Source organism: Leptosomus discolor, chromosome 18 (genome assembly GCF_034619465.1).
Source record: "Leptosomus discolor isolate bLepDis1 chromosome 18, bLepDis1.hap2, whole genome shotgun sequence".
NCBI classification, from domain to species: Eukaryota; Metazoa; Chordata; class Aves; order Leptosomiformes; family Leptosomidae; genus Leptosomus; species Leptosomus discolor.
Genome location: NC_141408.1, coordinates 8,298,219 through 8,317,235, shown reverse-complemented (window position 1 = coordinate 8,317,235; position 19,017 = coordinate 8,298,219). Strand labels below are relative to the sequence as shown.

The 19,017-nt window shown below is 39.4% G+C and overlaps 1 protein-coding gene across 1 annotated transcript in view; it reads left to right on the top strand.

Annotated features, from left to right (window-relative positions):
- The window catches only part of MED13 (mediator complex subunit 13), a 55,457-nt gene extending 39,558 nt beyond the window's left edge, over positions 1-15,899 (top strand). Inside the window, exons 13-30 of the mRNA XM_009946086.2 lie at positions 757-847; positions 1,019-1,233; positions 1,672-1,868; positions 3,095-4,011; positions 5,416-5,583; positions 6,701-6,924; positions 7,485-7,674; positions 8,210-8,675; positions 9,347-9,566; positions 10,209-10,400; positions 10,550-10,773; positions 11,277-11,419; positions 11,657-11,815; positions 11,905-12,090; positions 12,291-12,439; positions 12,676-12,849; positions 14,017-14,117; positions 14,879-15,899. Coding sequence (XP_009944388.1) covers positions 757-847; positions 1,019-1,233; positions 1,672-1,868; positions 3,095-4,011; positions 5,416-5,583; positions 6,701-6,924; positions 7,485-7,674; positions 8,210-8,675; positions 9,347-9,566; positions 10,209-10,400; positions 10,550-10,773; positions 11,277-11,419; positions 11,657-11,815; positions 11,905-12,090; positions 12,291-12,439; positions 12,676-12,849; positions 14,017-14,117; positions 14,879-15,011 — 4,149 coding nt within the window. The 3' untranslated portion in view covers positions 15,012-15,899. The remainder of the gene's footprint in view (positions 1-756; positions 848-1,018; positions 1,234-1,671; positions 1,869-3,094; positions 4,012-5,415; positions 5,584-6,700; positions 6,925-7,484; positions 7,675-8,209; positions 8,676-9,346; positions 9,567-10,208; positions 10,401-10,549; positions 10,774-11,276; positions 11,420-11,656; positions 11,816-11,904; positions 12,091-12,290; positions 12,440-12,675; positions 12,850-14,016; positions 14,118-14,878) is intronic.
- The last annotated feature ends 3,118 nt before the right edge of the window (positions 15,900-19,017 follow it).

Here is a 19,017-nt window from a genome sequence, read left to right as displayed (position 1 = left end):
TTCATTGCAGCAGCTATTATCTTCGAACAGTTTCTCTTGCAGTCTCTGGTAGCTCTGAATCTGTTATCTTTCTAGTTTCTATTTCAATACTGTTTGTAATCACTTGTCTTTTCTGAATTGTACTGTGCTCCATGCTTAATCCTAAATCCCCTTACCCAGACAAAATGCCCATCAACTTTAATGAGTAGGGGTTGAAGGATCTTAATAGCCATCAAAGGTCATCATTATATAAAGCAAGGGTATTTGCTCTTAAACATGAAGCATCTTATTTTCTATAGACTTTAGTACTGTCTAAACATTGTAAAATATCTCTTGTTCTTTTAATTTCGACAGCCTTTCCTCGCTGTACCTCTTGTTCCAGGATTTGTTTCTCTATCTTTCCTATTCTGGTCATGTGGTAACATCAGTAATGTTAGCATGGCTTTGGGAATGTGTGTGTGTTTTTCTGGTAGATTGTGGACAGCCCTATTTAGGTTTTTTTAATATGCCTGCTAACAGGCTGAGAGTTATTTTATAACTGGTCTTTCATTTTAATAGCATCATGACTTGGTGACTTGGTGGGAGAGCGTTCTCTGAGTTACAAGTGTAACCCCAACTACTAGCGTTGGGCTTCTGATTTATTTTAGTTTTTCTAAATATTATACAGAGTCTCAGCTTTGTATGTCCAATGCACATGAAATTTTTTGATAGCAGGAAGTATGAACATGTGGTCATGTCTGAAGTGATTTTTATTACAATACTTCTTTTCTTTCTTAGCCTGGATCTAAAAGAACAGTGAATGGCGCTGACGACAAATCCAACTGCAAAGAGGCAAAACCAGGAAATCTAGACCCACTGTCATGCATAAGTAAGCTTTATTTGGTTTTTCTAAATAGAACACTAGCTCTAAACATTTGACTGCTAATATGTTGTGGGAATTTGGAAACATACGCTTCATTTGCCCTGCTGAAATTTAAAGACAAAGGAAATACTTCAAAATGTTTTCATGCTCTAAAGCCTACTTCTAATCTGAAATTAGGCACTGCAGATCTCCATAAAATGTATCCAACTCCACCTTCATTGGAACAACATATTATGGGATTTTCTCCAATGAACATGAATAATAAGGAATATGGCAGTATGGACACTACACTGGGAGGAACAGTACTTGAAGGGAATAGCTCTAGTGTGGGAGCTCAGTTCAGAATTGAAGTAGATGAGGGTTTCTGCAGCCCCAAACCTGCCGAAATAAAGGTAGGTAGTCCTGATAGTCCTGATAAATGTTTCTAATGATTATTATTCAGTTTATTACTTAATCCTGAATGTGTGAAATTAAGCACAGTTTGTAACTTCTGTCTTGCGTTATACTAGGGTAGGTAATGCATGTTCTGTCTAGTAAGTAGCATATAGTGTTTTAACAGTTCAAGAAAGAGCAGTACATTATTAGCCATTAGTAAGCCAGAAGAATGCATTTCTGTAATTGTAGTTCATTGTTTTGTGTTGGCATGTTGCTTTTTGGAGAACCATGGGTGCGAATGATGTGTGTATAAATCTGACTCTCTTTTGGAGCTGTATCAGGATTTAATATTAAAGAACTACTGCTTGAACTTAGTCACTTTTTTTTTGAGAAGCATTTTAATTGCTGAATTGATCTGATTTACATGCTGATGCTTTACCATGTCTAACTTCTAGGATTATTCTTATGTTTATAAACCTGAGAATTGTCAAGCTTTAGTGGGATGTTCCATGTTTGCACCACTGAAGACGCTTCCCAGCCAGTGTCTTCCCCCCATCAAACTGCCAGAAGAATGCATTTATCGCCAGAGTTGGACTGTGGGGAAGTTGGATTTACTTCCTCCAGGACCTGCCATGCCATTCATCAAAGATGGGTATGACCTGTGCCACAAATATTTAAGTTTTGTAACGTGATCAGTTATCCACACTGTCAGAAGTACCCCTGAATTACTTTTTTTTTTTTGTAAATCCATAATGAGAAATACTTGTAAAGACACACTGTGTTTATACAACTGACAAGAGCCTTTAAAAAAATCCTAATGATTAAACCTTACTGTAAGAGACTGTCTTCTCAAATAGCTTCTTAACTGTGCATACATTTTATTCGTTGTCTCATTTAAAGGTTTCTTGGGGAAGCTTAATGGTGCAAGTCCAGTTTTAATAAGTAATGAAGATGGTAACAGTCAAGATAAATGTAAACTTGGGACTCTGTTTTTGCAGTGGTGTTATAGGTACTGTAAGGGCTTAGTAGTTTGTGCTTCTGTTTCTTAGATTATTTTCTTAAATAGCAGTAATCTCAGCTGTATGGGGACTAGGAAAACATTTCCTTTGATTGGAAGCTGTGCCCAGTGTGACATTGCCTGGTAACAGTAGTGTTGGCAGTAGACATTTCTGTAATCTGCAGTTGGTAGTGGTGATCTTGTTGGCAGTTCTTCTTGAAAGAAGTATTTATTCCTCTTTTTCTTCTGCATTAGTAGCTGGTATAAATGGATTAGGCAACAAGGAGGCTATGTATTTATTGATTAAAATTATATGAATATTAAATCTTGGAGTAAATACTGACATTGCTTCTGTTAGGGTCATTCATAAGCAATATGTTTCCAGGTCTCATTAGCCTTATAGGTCTCTGGAGATCCTCAACTGCTTAGGAAAGAAAATGTTAAATGTTTCCAGGTGATGCTTTCCTCATGGATCCAGCTGTATCTGCTGTTGATAGACCCAGTATATTTTCTTAGTGTGCTTGAACAGAAGGTGTAAATAAAACATGAACAAAAAAGGTGTCCTTTAGACTCCATACAACCACAGAATTAGTAATTTATTCTGATCACTTGTTTCCTGGAAGCTTTGTGCAAAGGAAAAGACGAAAGGAGGTGGGGAAAAATTCTTTAACAGCGTGTCAGTGGGAGTCCTGCAAAGTCATTTAGAACAAATGCTCTTGAAGTTCCTTAGGGAGTGAAAATCTTGCTGCGGATTATGAAAGACTAGTTTAAAAAAGCTAATATTAATAAGGAAGGTCCTTCTTTAGAAATTCGAGACTTAAACTTCAAAGCCAGTATGTTGTGTACTTAAAGTATTTCCTTCTTCTTGTGGCTGCTATTAGCGATGGAAGCACTATGGATCAAGAGTACGGCCCTGCATACACGCCACAAACTCATACTCCGTTTGGGATGCCACCAAGTAGCGCACCTCCCAGTAACAGTGGAGCTGGAATTCTCCCTTCTCCTTCCACCCCTCGTTTCCCAACTCCTAGAACACCAAGGACTCCTCGAACACCTCGTGGAGCTGGTGGACCTGCAAGTGCACAGGGTTCAGTCAAATACGAGAACTCTGATTTATACTCACCAGCTTCCACACCATCGACGTGTAGACCGCTTAATTCTGTTGAACCTGCAACTGTGCCTTCCATTCCAGAGGCACACAGTCTTTATGTGAATCTCATCCTCTCAGAGTCTGTAATGAATCTCTTCAAAGACTGTAACTTTGACAGCTGCTGCATATGTGTTTGCAATATGAACATCAAAGGTGCTGATGTTGGAGTTTACATTCCTGATCCAACACAAGAGGCCCAGTATAGGTGTACCTGTGGTTTCAGTGCTGTTATGAATAGAAAATTTGGCAACAGTTCTGGACTTTTTCTTGAAGATGAATTGGATATTCTAGGACGTAATACGGAGTGCGGCAAAGAAGCAGAAAAACGCTTTGAAGCTCTTAGAGCTACTTCTATTGAACATGGCAGCGGAGGACTGAAAGAACCTGAGAAACTGCCTGATGAGTTAATACTGTTGCTGCAGGATCAATGCACCAACTTGTTCTCACCGTTTGGAGCAGCAGATCAAGATTCCATTCCCAAAGTTGGTGCTGTTAGCAACCTGGTACGTGTAGAAGAAAGGGATTGTTGCAATGACTGCTACTTAGCCTTGGAACATGGACGGCAGTTCATGGACAATATGTCAGGCGGGAAAGTTGATGAAGCACTTGTGAAAACTACTTGCTTGCACCACTGGTCAAAAAGAAATGGTAAATATTGAAGACAGCTTGTTTTCTACTTGTCCACCTATGAATTTTTTTTAAGGGTTTGTTTTTTGTGTTTTTTCTTTGTGAATATCAGGTGCTTGAGGCTGCTTTCTCCGCCTGCATGCCTGTATAAACTTGTGTTTTAATGGTGTTCAGAGTAACCATTCCTTTTACCTTCTGCGCTGGTACCATTCACCAAGTGGAGTGTAGGCCTTGGCTACCATCAGTTGTAAATTCCTAACAGAAATTTGAAGTGTAATGTAAGACCACATTAACTCCACAGCACTTTATTAGGCTGATTCTTTAAAGCAGCTTTTGGTGACTGCATCTGCAGATGCTCTGTGGAATGAGTGTACATAGGAAGTGTAGGTGGTTCAAATGGTGACTGTGTCAAGGCTACTGTGGTAGAATTAAGCAAGATTTATGATTCAGTTGGCTTCCCCACTTCTTCAAGAGGGGCAGTAGTTTAATGGCATGTGGCAAATAAAGCATTATTGTGGCCTTCACCATATGTTGGATCTGGGACACATCCTTGGATTTTTCGTTCTAGGGCTGACTAACGATACACCGTCTCATGGAATACCCTTTTCTGTGTGTACTTGCGTACTTCTCTCAATAATAGTCTTTTCAAGTAGCAACTTTAGCAGGGTGAACAGGGAAATATGAAACGTTGATAGCCGTTAGCTGCAGTTCGTAGTTGTTAATGAGGATGAGGGGGACTAACAGTAAAACACAGCTAGGTTTCTGTGTATCAGTGGGGGATTAAGGTTAAAAGCCCAGGCTATAGATAAATCAATGTTTTCAGGCACCCAGGAGAAGACTCACTGTTACTGTGACCTTGGTATTTAGGATAAAAGGATGTAAAGATACTTTAAAATGGAAGGCTATGAAATTATAGCCATACCAAATTTTGTGTCAGCTTTTTATTCTTAAACACTGTGCATTAAACAGCATAGTGGTGGCAAGATGATGAAATGGGCTGTGAGTGTTTGAGGCTTCCCTCAACTTCTATGAAGTGAGCACTGGGTGGCAGTCTGCCTAACCCTCCTTTATTTGGAGGGAAAATACTGTAGTTTAAGGATTGTACAACTTGTTTGTATTTTTTTTTTAATTGTAGGGTTTTTTCTCTCAGCTTAAATCATAAGATGGTAAGGCTTTCAAGGGAAAACACTCTAAAAATACCAGAAAAATCCATCTGTGTTTTCTCTAAGTGGCTGAGAGGGGAAGAGGGAGAGCTCTAAATATGTGTGTTTAATTTTATATCATGGCCTTTGGGTGGCCTGCATGTTTCAGAAGAGAGTGACTTTGTTTAAAATCAAGGTGGTTTAGGATTCTGGGTTGTTCGTGGAGGGCTTTATTGTATCCTGTTGTTGCAGTAGGCCTTGACGATTTTTTTTGTCGTTGCAGTTGTGGATGTGAGCATGCAGTGTTCCCAGGACATCCTTCGTATGCTTCTCTCGCTCCAGCCAGTTCTTCAGGATGCAATTCAGAAAAAGCGAACAGTTCGCTCTTGGGGTGTGCAAGGCCCCCTCACGTGGCAACAGTTTCACAAAATGGCTGGCAGAGGCTCTTACGGTAAGCTGCTGGGTAGACTCCTGTCCGTTAATCTCTACTTGATCCGGCCACCAAACCTCGGTGTCTGGATGCTGTTCGGCCTGTTGGAATTCTAAACAGCATTTGACCTTTCTTTAAACTCACAAGAGCTATTAGACAGGGGAGAATTCTTCTTTTTAGAAAAACAGAAAATATTTGTATTCCTTAAAACACTAAATCAATTCCAGCTATGTGTATTTAACAGCTTCGGTTGCAGTGTTTCTATACACCTGACACCTCTCCAAGTGAGAGACTGAAATTGCAAAGATGGATTTAATGTTAAAAACAGTAATTGTTCTTTTTTTAAATCAAAAGAATTACTACACTTCAATTACAGTAAAAATAGAGTAGTTAAAAATGCTAGCTTTGAAATGCTTGAAAAAGTGTGCTTTATTGCTCAGTAGTTTCAGAACTGTGTTGAAGATCTGAGGTTATCCAGTGTGTTGTCTGTGATAAATATTTGGAGTGGCCAACATGTGATGCACGTTTACAGATGCAAGGTAGATTTTGTGCACTCGAGATATTTAAACTGACTTCATTAGCACGTTGGATTGATTTACCACAATGCAGAAGAGTGACCTTTCACCAGCAGATCTTTTGTTAGCTATATCTAGAACATGGTAGTTACATGTTTAGGGTACATAAAAATGCATGTTTGAAAGATGGTGGTGGTTTTAGTTTTATTTTTGGGGTTTGATTTTTTTTTTTTTTCATTCTGTGGTCCTTTAAATATCTGCTTAGAATATTTACATTTTTTCCCCTCCTTTTGATCACTCTGTGGGTAATGCGTCCTGGACAGTAAAGATCTGTTCCTGATTGTCTCTATACTAATAGAAATATTAAACAACTGGGGAACTTCTTGAGACCCTGACAGATTTCAAATAAAAATAATTAGCTGATGCTTTTTTGCAGAGGGTTGGATCGTACATGCAGGTTTTTCATTTGTATCTGTTAAAACGAGAACGATTCCATTTATAATCAGTGCTATTTCCTGTTAGCTGGGAACGCTAGTGTTTTCTCTGTTCGTGTTTCCTAGAAGCAGGGTGTTAATTTTAAGCTTGCTGCTCAATATATTGGAAAATGTGTCTTGCTTTTCCAGGAACTGATGAGTCCCCGGAACCGCTGCCAATCCCAACGTTTTTGTTGGGGTACGATTACGATTTTCTGGTGCTTTCTCCATTTGCATTGCCGTATTGGGAGAGGCTGATGTTGGAACCTTATGGATCTCAAAGAGATGTTGCTTACGTTGTGGTGTGCCCTGAGAATGAGGCTCTGCTGAATGGAGCAAAAAGCTTCTTTAGGGATCTGACCGCCATATACGAGGTACGTTGTTTATGGCCGTTAGCAGTGAAATGGGTTTCCAAAAGACTGTTCTGATACATACACGTAACTACGTATCAGGTGTGTCTCAGATGATGCAAACGCTTGCACAGAATGCTGTCTCAGAAAGCTGCTAGAAAGGATTTTAGGAATGGACACCTGGAAGATTAAGGGTTGCTCATGTTGCTCACCGTTCCTTTTAGTAATAGCGGTTTGGAGTCTTTATCTGATGAACGCCACACAGTGGTAAAACTCTGTATTACCACTTTGTTTTAGCTACATGTAATTAATTAATTAAATGCATGTGTTACTTGGATTGGGATTAAGATTTGAGTAGATGTTGTTTTTTTTGCATTTAGGAGAACCTGAAAATAAACCATAAAATTACTATAAAATGTTCCATACTGGTATAGTATTATAGACTTGAAATGTTACTTTGGAATATCGTAACTAAACTATGAGTTCTCTGTCTTTATTTTTTTATATATATATATGTGATATTTAACAGTTTTAAAGGTTTACAAATTCCTTATCTCACATCTTCTATTTTACCTTCTTTGCAGTCATGCAGGCTTGGTCAGCACAGACCTATCTGTAAGTTACTGCCTGATGGGATCATGAGAGTTGGACCAACGGCTTCAAAGAAACTTTCTGAGAAGTTGGTCACGGAATGGTTCTCACAGACAGCTAATGCCAACAGTGAAGCGTTTTCCAAACTCAAACTATATGCCCAAGTTTGCAGATATGAGCTGGGTATGAATTTTTTTTTAGTGTTTCTTATTTCATAGGATTACCACTTTATTCCGGTAGAGGAAAACAAATCAATGTGTTTATTCATTCAGACTTACTGTTCATTGCGGTTTTCTGGTTTTAAGCTTGGGGGGGAAAAAAATACCCAGACCCTCTGTATATTTAGATATGTGCTAAAATGGCTTCATATCATCTAGCAGAGGGATGCTAGATGATATCTGTAGGGAATGGCAGTGTTGCTGCCTGACAGGGACTTTGGTTGTCTTTTTGTATTGGTGACTTAGATGCTGAAGCAGTGATGTCTAGCAATTAGACATGACTGAAAAAAAAAATTTGTTTTAAAAAAAGGTTTCTGGATATTTTTGAAAGTCTTATGAAATTAGTAGAATTTGAAACTTTGATACACTTTACCTCTCAAATTAAAATACCTGTATGCTAAGGGTTTGCTTTCTTAAAGTTGTCGACTTGCATAGATGAAGTATGCTTAGACAGAGCTGCAATATAAAATTTATGCTTTTTTTTTTTTTTCTGGTTTTAGGTCCTTATCTTGCTTCTCAGCCTTTGGACAATTCTTTACTTTCCCAAACAAATCTGATCCCTCCCTCCAGCCAGCCGGCCTCTGCCCTTCCCCCAGTGACAGCTAATGCTGGAAATCCTAACACTCCATCGTCTGCTCCTGCAGCTCCCACCAGTAGTACTATCACAGTGACATCCAACAGTGCCATGTCTTCTGCAGCTACTACAGCCAATTCGACGTTGACTACCACTGCCCCATCATCCTCTTCTGCCAGCATAGGCAGTGGGATACCAACAAGCAAGCCTTCTTCGTTTCCGCCTTTTAGCAGCATGAACAGTACCACTCCTGCCTCCCTGCCCGCTCAGGCTGCGACAGTCCAGAACGGGCAAACAGGAGGGCAGCAGCAACAGCCAACACTGCAAACAGCTGGGATGTCTGGAGATACTACTTCAGCACCTGCACAGCCCCATCCAGAGGTTTCTGAGAGGTAATGAACTGCGGAGTCAAACCTTCTTCAGCTAAAAAGACCCACCTCAGCTCAGCTAATGTGAACTTATTAATGCCGCGCTCATCCCCTCAGTAAAAATCCTGTATTTCTTTTCTAGTCACCAGGCTGCTTTTTAGGGAGAATGAGAGTTCATTCATGGTGGAGCTGAACTTTTTCGTTCCAGTCTTAGCTGCAGTTCTAATTGCATCTCAGTATCTGCTGTGATACAAAAATAAACTTTCAGTTTTTTTCTTTTCTCTCTCTAAATAGAGAAAACTCACCGAAATACTCACTTCTATATTTTAAAGGGGTGGAGGGGAGAGATAGATAACTGGCGCCATCTTAAAGTTCTGTTTTCTGTTATCAAAGTTATAGTAGTAAAGAAGCTCTTACTGAGAGACTGACCTTGTAGATATTCCTGTTCCCCAGCTGAAGCAATAGAACCATGCTGTTGAGCTTCTGTAGTAAAGAAGGCTAAAGAAGAGACAAGCGATACAGAGTTGCTGATAAGCTCATACAGAAAAATGATATAAAAAGACTGTTTCTTACACCACAGTTGATGTAAAAGTCTTTCAGATTAGGATTTGACAATTTGATATTAGTTTTAAAGTAAAAATAAGTCATTATAAAACTCAGGTTTTTTGTAACTCACTTTAAAATTTCATTTCCAGCACTATGGATCGTGATAAAGTTGGAGTCCCTACAGACGGAGATTCACATGCTATCGCCTATCCACCTGCAATTGTAGTTTACATAATTGATCCTTTTACATATGAAAAAAAGGATGAGAACAGTAGCTCATCTAGCTTGTGGACACTTGGACTTCTACGTTGCTTTTTAGAGATGGTTCAGGTTCTTCCTCCTAACATCAAGAATATAATTTCTGTGCAGGTGAGCCAACATTTATAGAAACATGCCAAAACCCAGGGCTTTGGCTGTGTTCTGGAAGTGATAACACCCTCAGGGTGAAAGTTTAATTTGCTTTGTAAATGTTACTTAGAGTTCTACAGCTGTCAAATCATTAAGGTTATAGTTTTTAGAGCAGCTTGGGAGTTACTAACCAAAGCCAAATTCTGTAGGAGATTCCAAACTCATCAGACTTATCTCAGAGGAAATGTAGTGGCCAGCTCCAATAAAGAATGAAGTATAGAAGCGCTGCTTGTCCATCACTAGAAGCTGTGCTGCCAGCCTGACCCTGCTGAGCGTTAGACAGTGCTCCTTCCTGATAGACGTCCAACTGTAATGCTGTCAGCAGCTGCAGGAGTAGTTAACAGAGGGCATTTTTTTGGAGGAATCATTAAGATTCTCTTCTAAACAAATTCTTCTTTCTCTGAAGAAAATTTCAATGAGAGTAACTGCTTGAAGTCCCACGTAGCTTTGGAAGAAGTGGCAGGAGGTGTCCAAGAACCAGAAAAATTTACTGCAAAGTCAGATTCTAAGAGCAGCGTACCCAAATGCTGTCTCAAAAGCCATTTAATCTAATGATGAAACAGTAATATTTTTTTTTCCTTCCTCCTCTGTAATCTGTTCTAGATTGTCCCATGTCAGTACCTTCTACAACCTGTGAAACATGAAGACCGGCAGATTTACACTCAGCATTTAAAGTCTTTGGCATTTTCAGCTTTTACTCAGTGTCGGAGACCTCTTCCAACTTCCACCAACGTGAAAACATTAACTGGCTTTGGGCCAGGTTTAGCCATGGAAACTGCTCTGAAGAGCCCTGATGTGAGTGTTGTTAACATGATTCTGTAAATATGCAGAACAGAGAAACGTCCCTGTTCTTGAAATCACTGGCTCCTCTCACGTTAACTACCTTGAGTTCTTAGGAATAATTGCTTCCCGAAACTTCATTGTCTGTTCTGTCATCTTTGTAGAGACCTGAGTGTATTCGGCTGTACACCCCTCCTTTTATACTGGCTCCTGTGAAGGACAAGCAAACAGAACTAGGAGAAACTTTTGGAGAGGCTGGCCAAAAGTACAACGTGCTTTTTGTAGGCTACTGTTTGTCTCATGATCAAAGATGGCTTCTTGCATCCTGTACAGACCTCTATGGAGAACAGTTAGAAACTTGCATCATTAATATTGATGTACCAAACAGGTAAGAAAGAAACTGTTAAATTAATTTTTAGCATGTATATCTTCTTCATTCCCCTGAAGAATTAGTTTGTTTATGATGCTGTAAGAATAACTCTGACTCTTGTAGACTCACTAGCTAAAGCAAATGGATATTTTCTGTATTATATGGATATTGGTTTGAGTTAAATTTCTAGAACAACGTTATTTGGTTTCATGTGACTCTTGAGTGTTTTTGTATCTGTGTTCATACTCCCCACACACACGGTGACTTTTGATGTCAGTGTTAGTATGTGATTAGTTTGAGAGAGAAAAAAAAACAACAAAAAAAACAAAAACAAAAAAACCCCCAAAAACGACACCAAAACCCCCACAAACAGATCAAAATCGCAATTGAGGTACTGCAATACTAACATTCTTGGGTCCTGTGAATGTTCAGATCAATACAAATAAGAAGTTCCAAATGTGGCATTAAAAACTTAATGCAGATGAGTTCCAGTTTTGTTTTCCCTTCTTTCTTAATTCTAGAGCTCGCAGGAAAAAGGGCTCTGCCCGCAGACTTGGTCTTCAGAAACTCTGGGAGTGGTGCCTGGGACTTGTGCAGATGAGCTCTTTGCCATGGAGAGTTGTAATAGGCCGTTTAGGAAGAATAGGACACGGGGAATTAAAAGGTAACGTTAGCATTTTTAGAGTCTAAAACTTGATTTGAAGCTTTCATTTTTCAATAATATAAATATAAATATTTCAATAATATAAAGTGTCTGTCCCTGTTTCTGGAAGAAAACCTGAATAATTTTAGAGTTCCTTTGTGCGTTTGAAACCACACATGAAGTTTGCATCACGCACTTCCACGCAAAAAACTGCGGCAAGCACTGTTCTAGACAAACCTGTGTCCTTTGTATCCTCAGACTGGAGTTGTTTGCTGAGCCGCCGAAATCTTCAGTCCCTCAGTAAGAGACTAAAAGACATGTGCAGAATGTGTGGTATCTCTGCTGCAGACTCTCCCAGCATTCTCAGTGCGTGTTTGGTGGCGATGGAACCGCAGGGGTCCTTCATTATCATGCCAGGTATTTGAGAAACTCTTTCTCTTTTTGGCAAGGGAACCAGTAGTTTGGGTTTAGTAAAACTAAAGAAATACTTGATTTCTTTTCCAAAGATTCTGTATCGACCGGCTCTGTGTTTGGACGCAGCACCACTTTAAATATGCAGACGTCTCAGCTGAATACCCCCCAGGACACATCATGCACTCATATACTCGTGTTTCCCACATCTGCATCTGTGCAAGTAGCGTCGTCAACTTACACCACTGAAAACTTGGATCTGGCCTTTAACACAAACAATGGTTAGTAGGTTGGATTTATTCTTGTTTTAGAAACAAAGCAACCAAAAAACCCTGTCATCACTCCCCCTATCATAAGAATAAGACTGTTTATTCTAATGAACCACACGATTTATACGGAAAACCATTTGATTTGAGAATGTGTTGTCATATCCTGTACGTAGGGAGACTGTAGAAATTCACTGGTCTTGTTCTTTTTCAAGATGGAGCAGATGGAATGGGAATCTTTGACTTGTTAGACACTGGAGATGATCTTGATCCTGATATTATAAATATTCTTCCTGCATCTCCCACTGGATCTCCTGTACATTCTCCAGGGTCCCACTACCCCCATGGAGGTGATATGGGCAAGGTAACTATCAGAGTAAACACGGGAGTTCTGTGTGTGTTTTTTCTCCATCTGCTAATTTCCTTTTTTGGAACAAAAGGTTCCTATGAAATGTTTTGAGTCCGTTGGATATTGGATTGTCTTTGCAAGATCCATGTAATGCTTGAATATTTCAAAATGCTTTGTGCTTTGAGAGCTACAGATAATTTCTATTATGTTTGTGCTCTCCTGATGTTAAACCATTGCCTGTTGTTTCACAGGGTCAAGGTACAGATCGATTGCTTTCAACAGAGTCTCATGATGAAGTAACAAATATACTGCAGCAGCCACTGGCCCTCGGTTATTTTGTGTCAACTGCCAAAGCAGGTCCATTGCCTGACTGGTTTTGGTCAGCGTGTCCTCAAGCACAAAATCAGTGTCCCTTGTTTCTTAAGGTACGGTAATGTCAGCAGCGGTACAGCCGTCCTCCTGGGTGCAGGGAGTTGTGCAGCGGGCTGGGATCTGAGCGATGAGAACTGTTAAGTTTAAAACCAAGTCAGTGCGTGTTTCTTGGAATGTATCTGCTTTTGCTTCAAGACAGGCTGGGTTTTAAATTTTTGAGCTTTGGATTTTCATGTTCATGTTTAAGGGAAGAAAAGTGATGGATGGAAGTAGTAAATGTTCTGAAGGGTTCTGCTCTTCTGATGGTTTCTTCGTGGTAGTCTGGACTCCTTTCTGTTTATGGCTTTGCTACAGGGTTTGGTAAGAACAGGATGAGTTTCTAGACAGATCTCTGGTTAATGCTTGACTCCCGTGAGGGACCGGTGGTAGAGAGGGAAGTACACAAGTGTAATGTAATATCTCATTTACACTGGGTAAAAAAAATAAAAAATAAATCTCTTATGTATTGCACAAAGCATAAAAACTAGGTTTTCCATGTTGGCTGTTGCCAAGCGATAGCCGTTGTCATCTGTCAGGATATTGTCTGATCCACTGGGCTTTTTGTGGCACAATCAAGACAGGCTTGGCACATTTAAGGCTATACGTTAGCATTCAGAGAAACTTTCTGTATTAATGTTACTCACTTTTGACTTAAATTAGCATCTCTAATACTACATTTTATTTTCTAATGATACAGATATATCTTCTGCAGCCTTATTTGTGTCTGGATTAGTGGTTCCTCTTGGCCTAAGCTCAGCTGTGCTTTGATACAAGACATTTTTTTGAATAGAGGATTTATTATTTACCCTAAGCAGCTCTATATATGGAATATAAATAGACGAGTCTTATGGAAAGCAACTGAATTTCCAAGTCTCTGTATTACTAGACATGTTGGGCCACTTGGGTTGCTTTTTGAATGATCACTTAATGTAGCAAAGGGGTGAAAATAAATTTCTAAAATATATTACAGTACTAGCACTGTGCTTTTAGGAGAGAGCGTGCATTTTCTGTAGATTCTGATAATTCCTGAACTTGTTGGTGGCCTAAGGATAAGATTTGTTTCGGCTTGTGTGTCAGAGAATAGAAGGTGACTGCAAGGTGTGGGTCAACAGTACAGAGAGAAGAAAATATGCTGTAGTTGAATCGGGCAGTAACTGGTAGCATCTTTCTTCCTTTCTTAGGCCTCTTTGCACCTCCACGTGCCTTCAGTGCAATCAGACGAGCTACTCCACAGTAAACACTCCCATCCACTTGATTCTAATCAAACTTCTGATGTGCTCAGGTATTTATGATTGATCACTTGCAAAAAATACTGCGCTTTGCGGGTTTTTTTTAATGCTGCTGCAGTGAAGCCACGTATTTGTTTATTTTTCTTGCTGTTAGTTTTTTTCTTTGCCCTGCTGATATCCTTGCTACATCACAGAGACAATATAAATTGCTGTGCTTTGCGTGATTAAAGGTGGCGTTATCACAGACCACTGCAGTTAAAAACAAACATCTCTAAGCCCTTCTTTAACTAATTAGTGTTGATTACAACTGAAAATATTTGAAAGACAATGAATTCCTCGAACTAGAGTTTATATATTTTTATATATATATATAAAAATAATATATAAACATATATACATACATATACGTGTAGAACACAGAAGATGGTGCATAAATGAGTGGAAGATAATTACAGTTAAGCCAGAATCTTGCATGACAGTGTTGTGGAAATACTGAAATGCTGCAGTACAAGAGTCTAGACTCATGGAAACCTAGGACACCTGTTGAGAAAACATCAGATTCTTTTTTTTTTTTTTTTTTAAATATGTGAATGTCTTGGCATTAATTAAGCATAGACAATTAAAATGACAGTTTTCCACTGAAAAAAGTTGAACTTTGAACCTCTTGTAATAATTCTGAAAGCACGTTATTTCAGAATGTTGCCAAAGCTATTTTATGTTTTTAATGCCAGAGAAACTGGATTATAGTAAATGAGGCCTGTAAAGTACTGGTGAGAAAATCTGTTGGGCTGACAGAAGCTTGTTTGCCTTTCAGGTTTGTTCTGGAACAGTACAATGCACTCTCCTGGCTAACCTGTGATCCTGCAACCCAGGACAGACGGTCTTGTCTCCCAATTCATTTTGTGGTGCTGAATCAGTTGTATAACTTTATCATGAATATGCTGTGATCTTCATCTGAATTTTGCAAGACAAAAATGAGGAAAAGGGATATTTCACTGCAGGACTAAGTTATAATTCTTCTCAGTGGAAGTTGGTTGTGATGGGCTATGAATCTTGTTACTTCCAGCAAATATTGTTTTGACTTGTGAGAGGGGCACCTACCGCCCTCCTGTCTTTGAGTCATTGACTATGGGGGACGCTTTAGAATGATGATCAGAAAGTGTATTATAACATTTTTAGTAGCAAAATTAACCATTTTTCCCCAGCCACAGTATTTGTGAAGAGTAATGAGCCATAGTACCCAGTCATGGTTAATGAATATTAAAAGCATGGAGATGAGAAGAAACGTGAGGAACAATAAGTTTCAACCTATGGCTTCAGAACATCAAAATGTTCTTGTATTGGATTATAGTATCTAGTATTCAAAAATGCCTGCATCTCTTATTTATTGTAAGTTTTTAAATGTATAAATTGTCTTATATTTCTTAACCTCTTTTATAAAAATTTTCCTAGAAGGTTTATACTGCCTTCTTGCTTTAAAGCAATTGGTCTAAAATATATGTAATCGTCTTAATTAAAAGTTGCAGTAGGTTGCTTTTAGAGTATTATTTTTTTGTAAGGGGTGGGTGGGGACAGTAAATTTGTATTGTCTTGATGTACAGTTTAATGGGGATAGCGGGGTTAATGTCCATACCATTGTGTGTGGGGGATTTACAGCTAAGCTGTAGTTGCAGAGTACATGTACAGTAATGAAGTTCACTGTGTTTATATAAATGGAAAAGGTACCGGGTCTTACAGCATTTTATATCACACCTTTACAGAGTAACAATGGCAATATATAAGTGATATTGTAGGTGGTTTAACTTGTAGTGAGAATAAAATGAATAAACTCTTCAGTTGAAGTTTGTGTTATGGTTCAGGGCTGTGGCTAGATTCTCAGATCTATTTCCAGTATATGAGTTTTAATATTACAAGAATATCTACTGTGCGTTGTTGTTCCCTGGATATTCTTGGCACTGTGGTGACTGTGGTGTTTTCTTCCACGTTTGCGATAAAACATGAATCCAAGGTGGAACACACAGAAAACTCTGATCTTATCCAAAGTCTCCTGTAAGGCTGAAATTTAGCCCAGCTCTAGCCATTTTACAAATGCAAAAATAGTCAATCTTGACTTTAAGATTGGTGTGTGTTTAACTAAAATGTGGTGTATATAGATTCTCAGTGAATTCTGGTATTCAGATTTTATTCCACTAGTAAAAAAACAGCACGAAACCCTGAACATTTTCCTTTTTCATGTATTTTTGGCACTGTGGTGAAGGTCCCAAGTATCAGTGCATGGCCTTCCCCGTATCCCCTTTTCAGGCGCTGGCTGGGGCATGTGCCAAGGAGGCTTAGCCCTCCCTAAGGAAGGGACTGACAAATCACAAGGCTTTTGTAATCGTCTCCCTCTATCTACAGTCGCTGTTTTTTCTCAGTAGTTTCCTTCCTTTCTCCTAGCACATGCCAAATGTCTGATGCTGCTCTAAAATAGCCCCTACGGGTGCTGAAGAGCAACTGCATATCCTTTTTCTGGGTTCCTCATCTGACGCCAGATTAAAAACTTAACCCCTGCAGCGCTCACGTGAGCCTGTTGCGATAACCCATGTCCTGGGTCTTAATACTGTCCGTCTCGCTGGTTTAAACCTTTAAAGGATCGAGTTTTAAGATCCTTTTGTGCACCCGCCGTGAATCCTCTACAAGGAAGAATTCGCTTGCATTTACAAAACTTAACTGTGTTCATGAAAAACGTGTTTCGTAAATGCAAAATACCTGCCTGAGATAATTTTTCATAGGAATAGTCGCCTTGAGTCGTGTATATACAATATTAGCAACTTTTTTGGTTTTGTATAAAGAAGTTGTACAATTGGTGATGAAAATTTTCAGTCATTTCTTCAAAATAACGTGTGCAATCAGAAGTTAGCATATTTTGACAAATAGAGCTAAAAACTGGGTCTGTCCATTACTTTATCTTGATAGTGGTAACGCACCGCAGATTCAACAGCACATTGTTGTCTTACGGAAGGTTTTTTCTCATTTGGCTGGGATTTTTGAAGTGGAAAAGTGCTCCTAAAACTGGAATTTTCAAAGCGTATGTCCTATATTACTTTTTTTTTTTAAAAAGCTTTGTCGCTAAGCCGTCATTTTTAACCCTGGCTGAGTTAGCCAGGTTCCAAGGGTTGGGTTTTGGTGTAGCTTTCTGTGTTAAATCTGACTTGTATTCATAAAGGTAAGTGAATCAGCTGCCTGAACATTGGTGTAACTGTGTTCTGTGACCTGGACCACAGCCTTCCCTGTGAAATTCTCCAACTGTGAAAGCTGCCAGCTTCCCCCTCCCCCCAAATGCAGTTAAGTTATAATGTCGAACCACTAGAGAAGCTTAGGAGGGCCATTTCTGGAGTGATAGTCACAGCCGGCAACGTACATATCAAACTTGCCAGCACCGCGGAGCCAGCTACTTACCGCCCTCGGCATACTTTTTTGTCAGCTACTTTTATGTAACTATTTTAAGTGCACATAATAGCTGGTTTGTAAATGAAATTGTCACAATCCAGAAACTTGGGTTCTTTAGCAAGTACAAGTTTAAATATTTGAACGTTTCAGCTATAGCTTTTCAAAATGGTCTTGCAAGCAAATATGGTTCCTGGCAGTGCTCTTGTGAGGTAGCTGTGGAGGTTTACCTCCTCTTAAGTATCCAGTGAAAGAAGCATCTGAGATCCTTCCATTCCCATTAAAAATACATATTTTAACCTAACTATTGCTGTATTTAAGCCATTTAGTCGCCTTGGACTCACTACGATTTGAATTAGATTTCTGAAACCCCTGTTGCTAGACCAGCAGGCCACCAATTGTACTTGCAAACAACCCTTACAGTTTAAAGTAGCTGCAACGTTTAGATCTTTCTAACATTTCCTGGAATAATTAAAGAGAAATGAATTTGTATTTAAATCCTCAGCTGCGTTCTTACTTAGCTGTCAGTTACGGTGCAGATTATTGTACTTCCATATTTATCTCTGATGGTAATTTTAACTTCATGTGTTGCTATGAAGGTTTGCAGATGTCTTTAATCGAGCACTATTTGTTAATACTGTAATATCAAAATATTATGTTGCATTATTTTAAAGCTTTCAAAAATAAGAGTAAAATGTTTAAAAAATGCTATTGCACCATATAATTTGCTGCACAACAGCACGGCACAGCATATCAGTCTGGTTTGATAGTAATGCTGCGTAAGCAATGTTTTGCTCTGGGTTTCTTTTGAGAATTCATTAATTAGGTGACATTGTATGACATTACTGTCTCGACAACCTCCAGCTGGGAAGGTTTGTGGTTTTTTAGTGAAGGACCCAGGACTATGCTTCATACTTCATTTTTTTAATTATTATTATTATTATTATTATTGTTTTGTGGGTGTACTTTTTATTTTCAGTGGAGTAAAGCTTAATTTACAGTAAAACTGGATTTGGGACCTACCACAATCCTCAGGGTCACTTTTTCAGGACGTTACTAATCTAGCTTTAGGTTTTTCCGACTAAACTGGATGTGAGGACCTTGCGGAGCGCTGGGGCTGGGCTGACACCGCCTGGGGCCTCGGTACTGGACATGGCGCCTTCCCCGTCCCTCCCAGCCCGGCCGGGTCACGCCGAGGGAGCTGTTCTGCCTTCTCACACAGCCGCCACACGCCATGGGGCCGAGTCGTCGTCGTATTTATCGTGACAAAAACAAAAGCGATTAAGGAACAAACACTATTGCTGCCGAATGCCATAAACACTGAGTTGTACAAATTGTGATTGAGGAAATGAAAAAGGTTTATACTTTTTAAAAAAATTTCAAATGGAATAAATTATTCATGAAGCCTTGATTGTAGTGTCTCCTTCTTTACCTCGGGGGCGGGGCTGCGGCCTCCCACCGCCCCTCAGCCTTCCCGCCGGCCGCGGCCGGACCTCGCTTCTGACGCGCTTCCCGCCCTGACGCGCT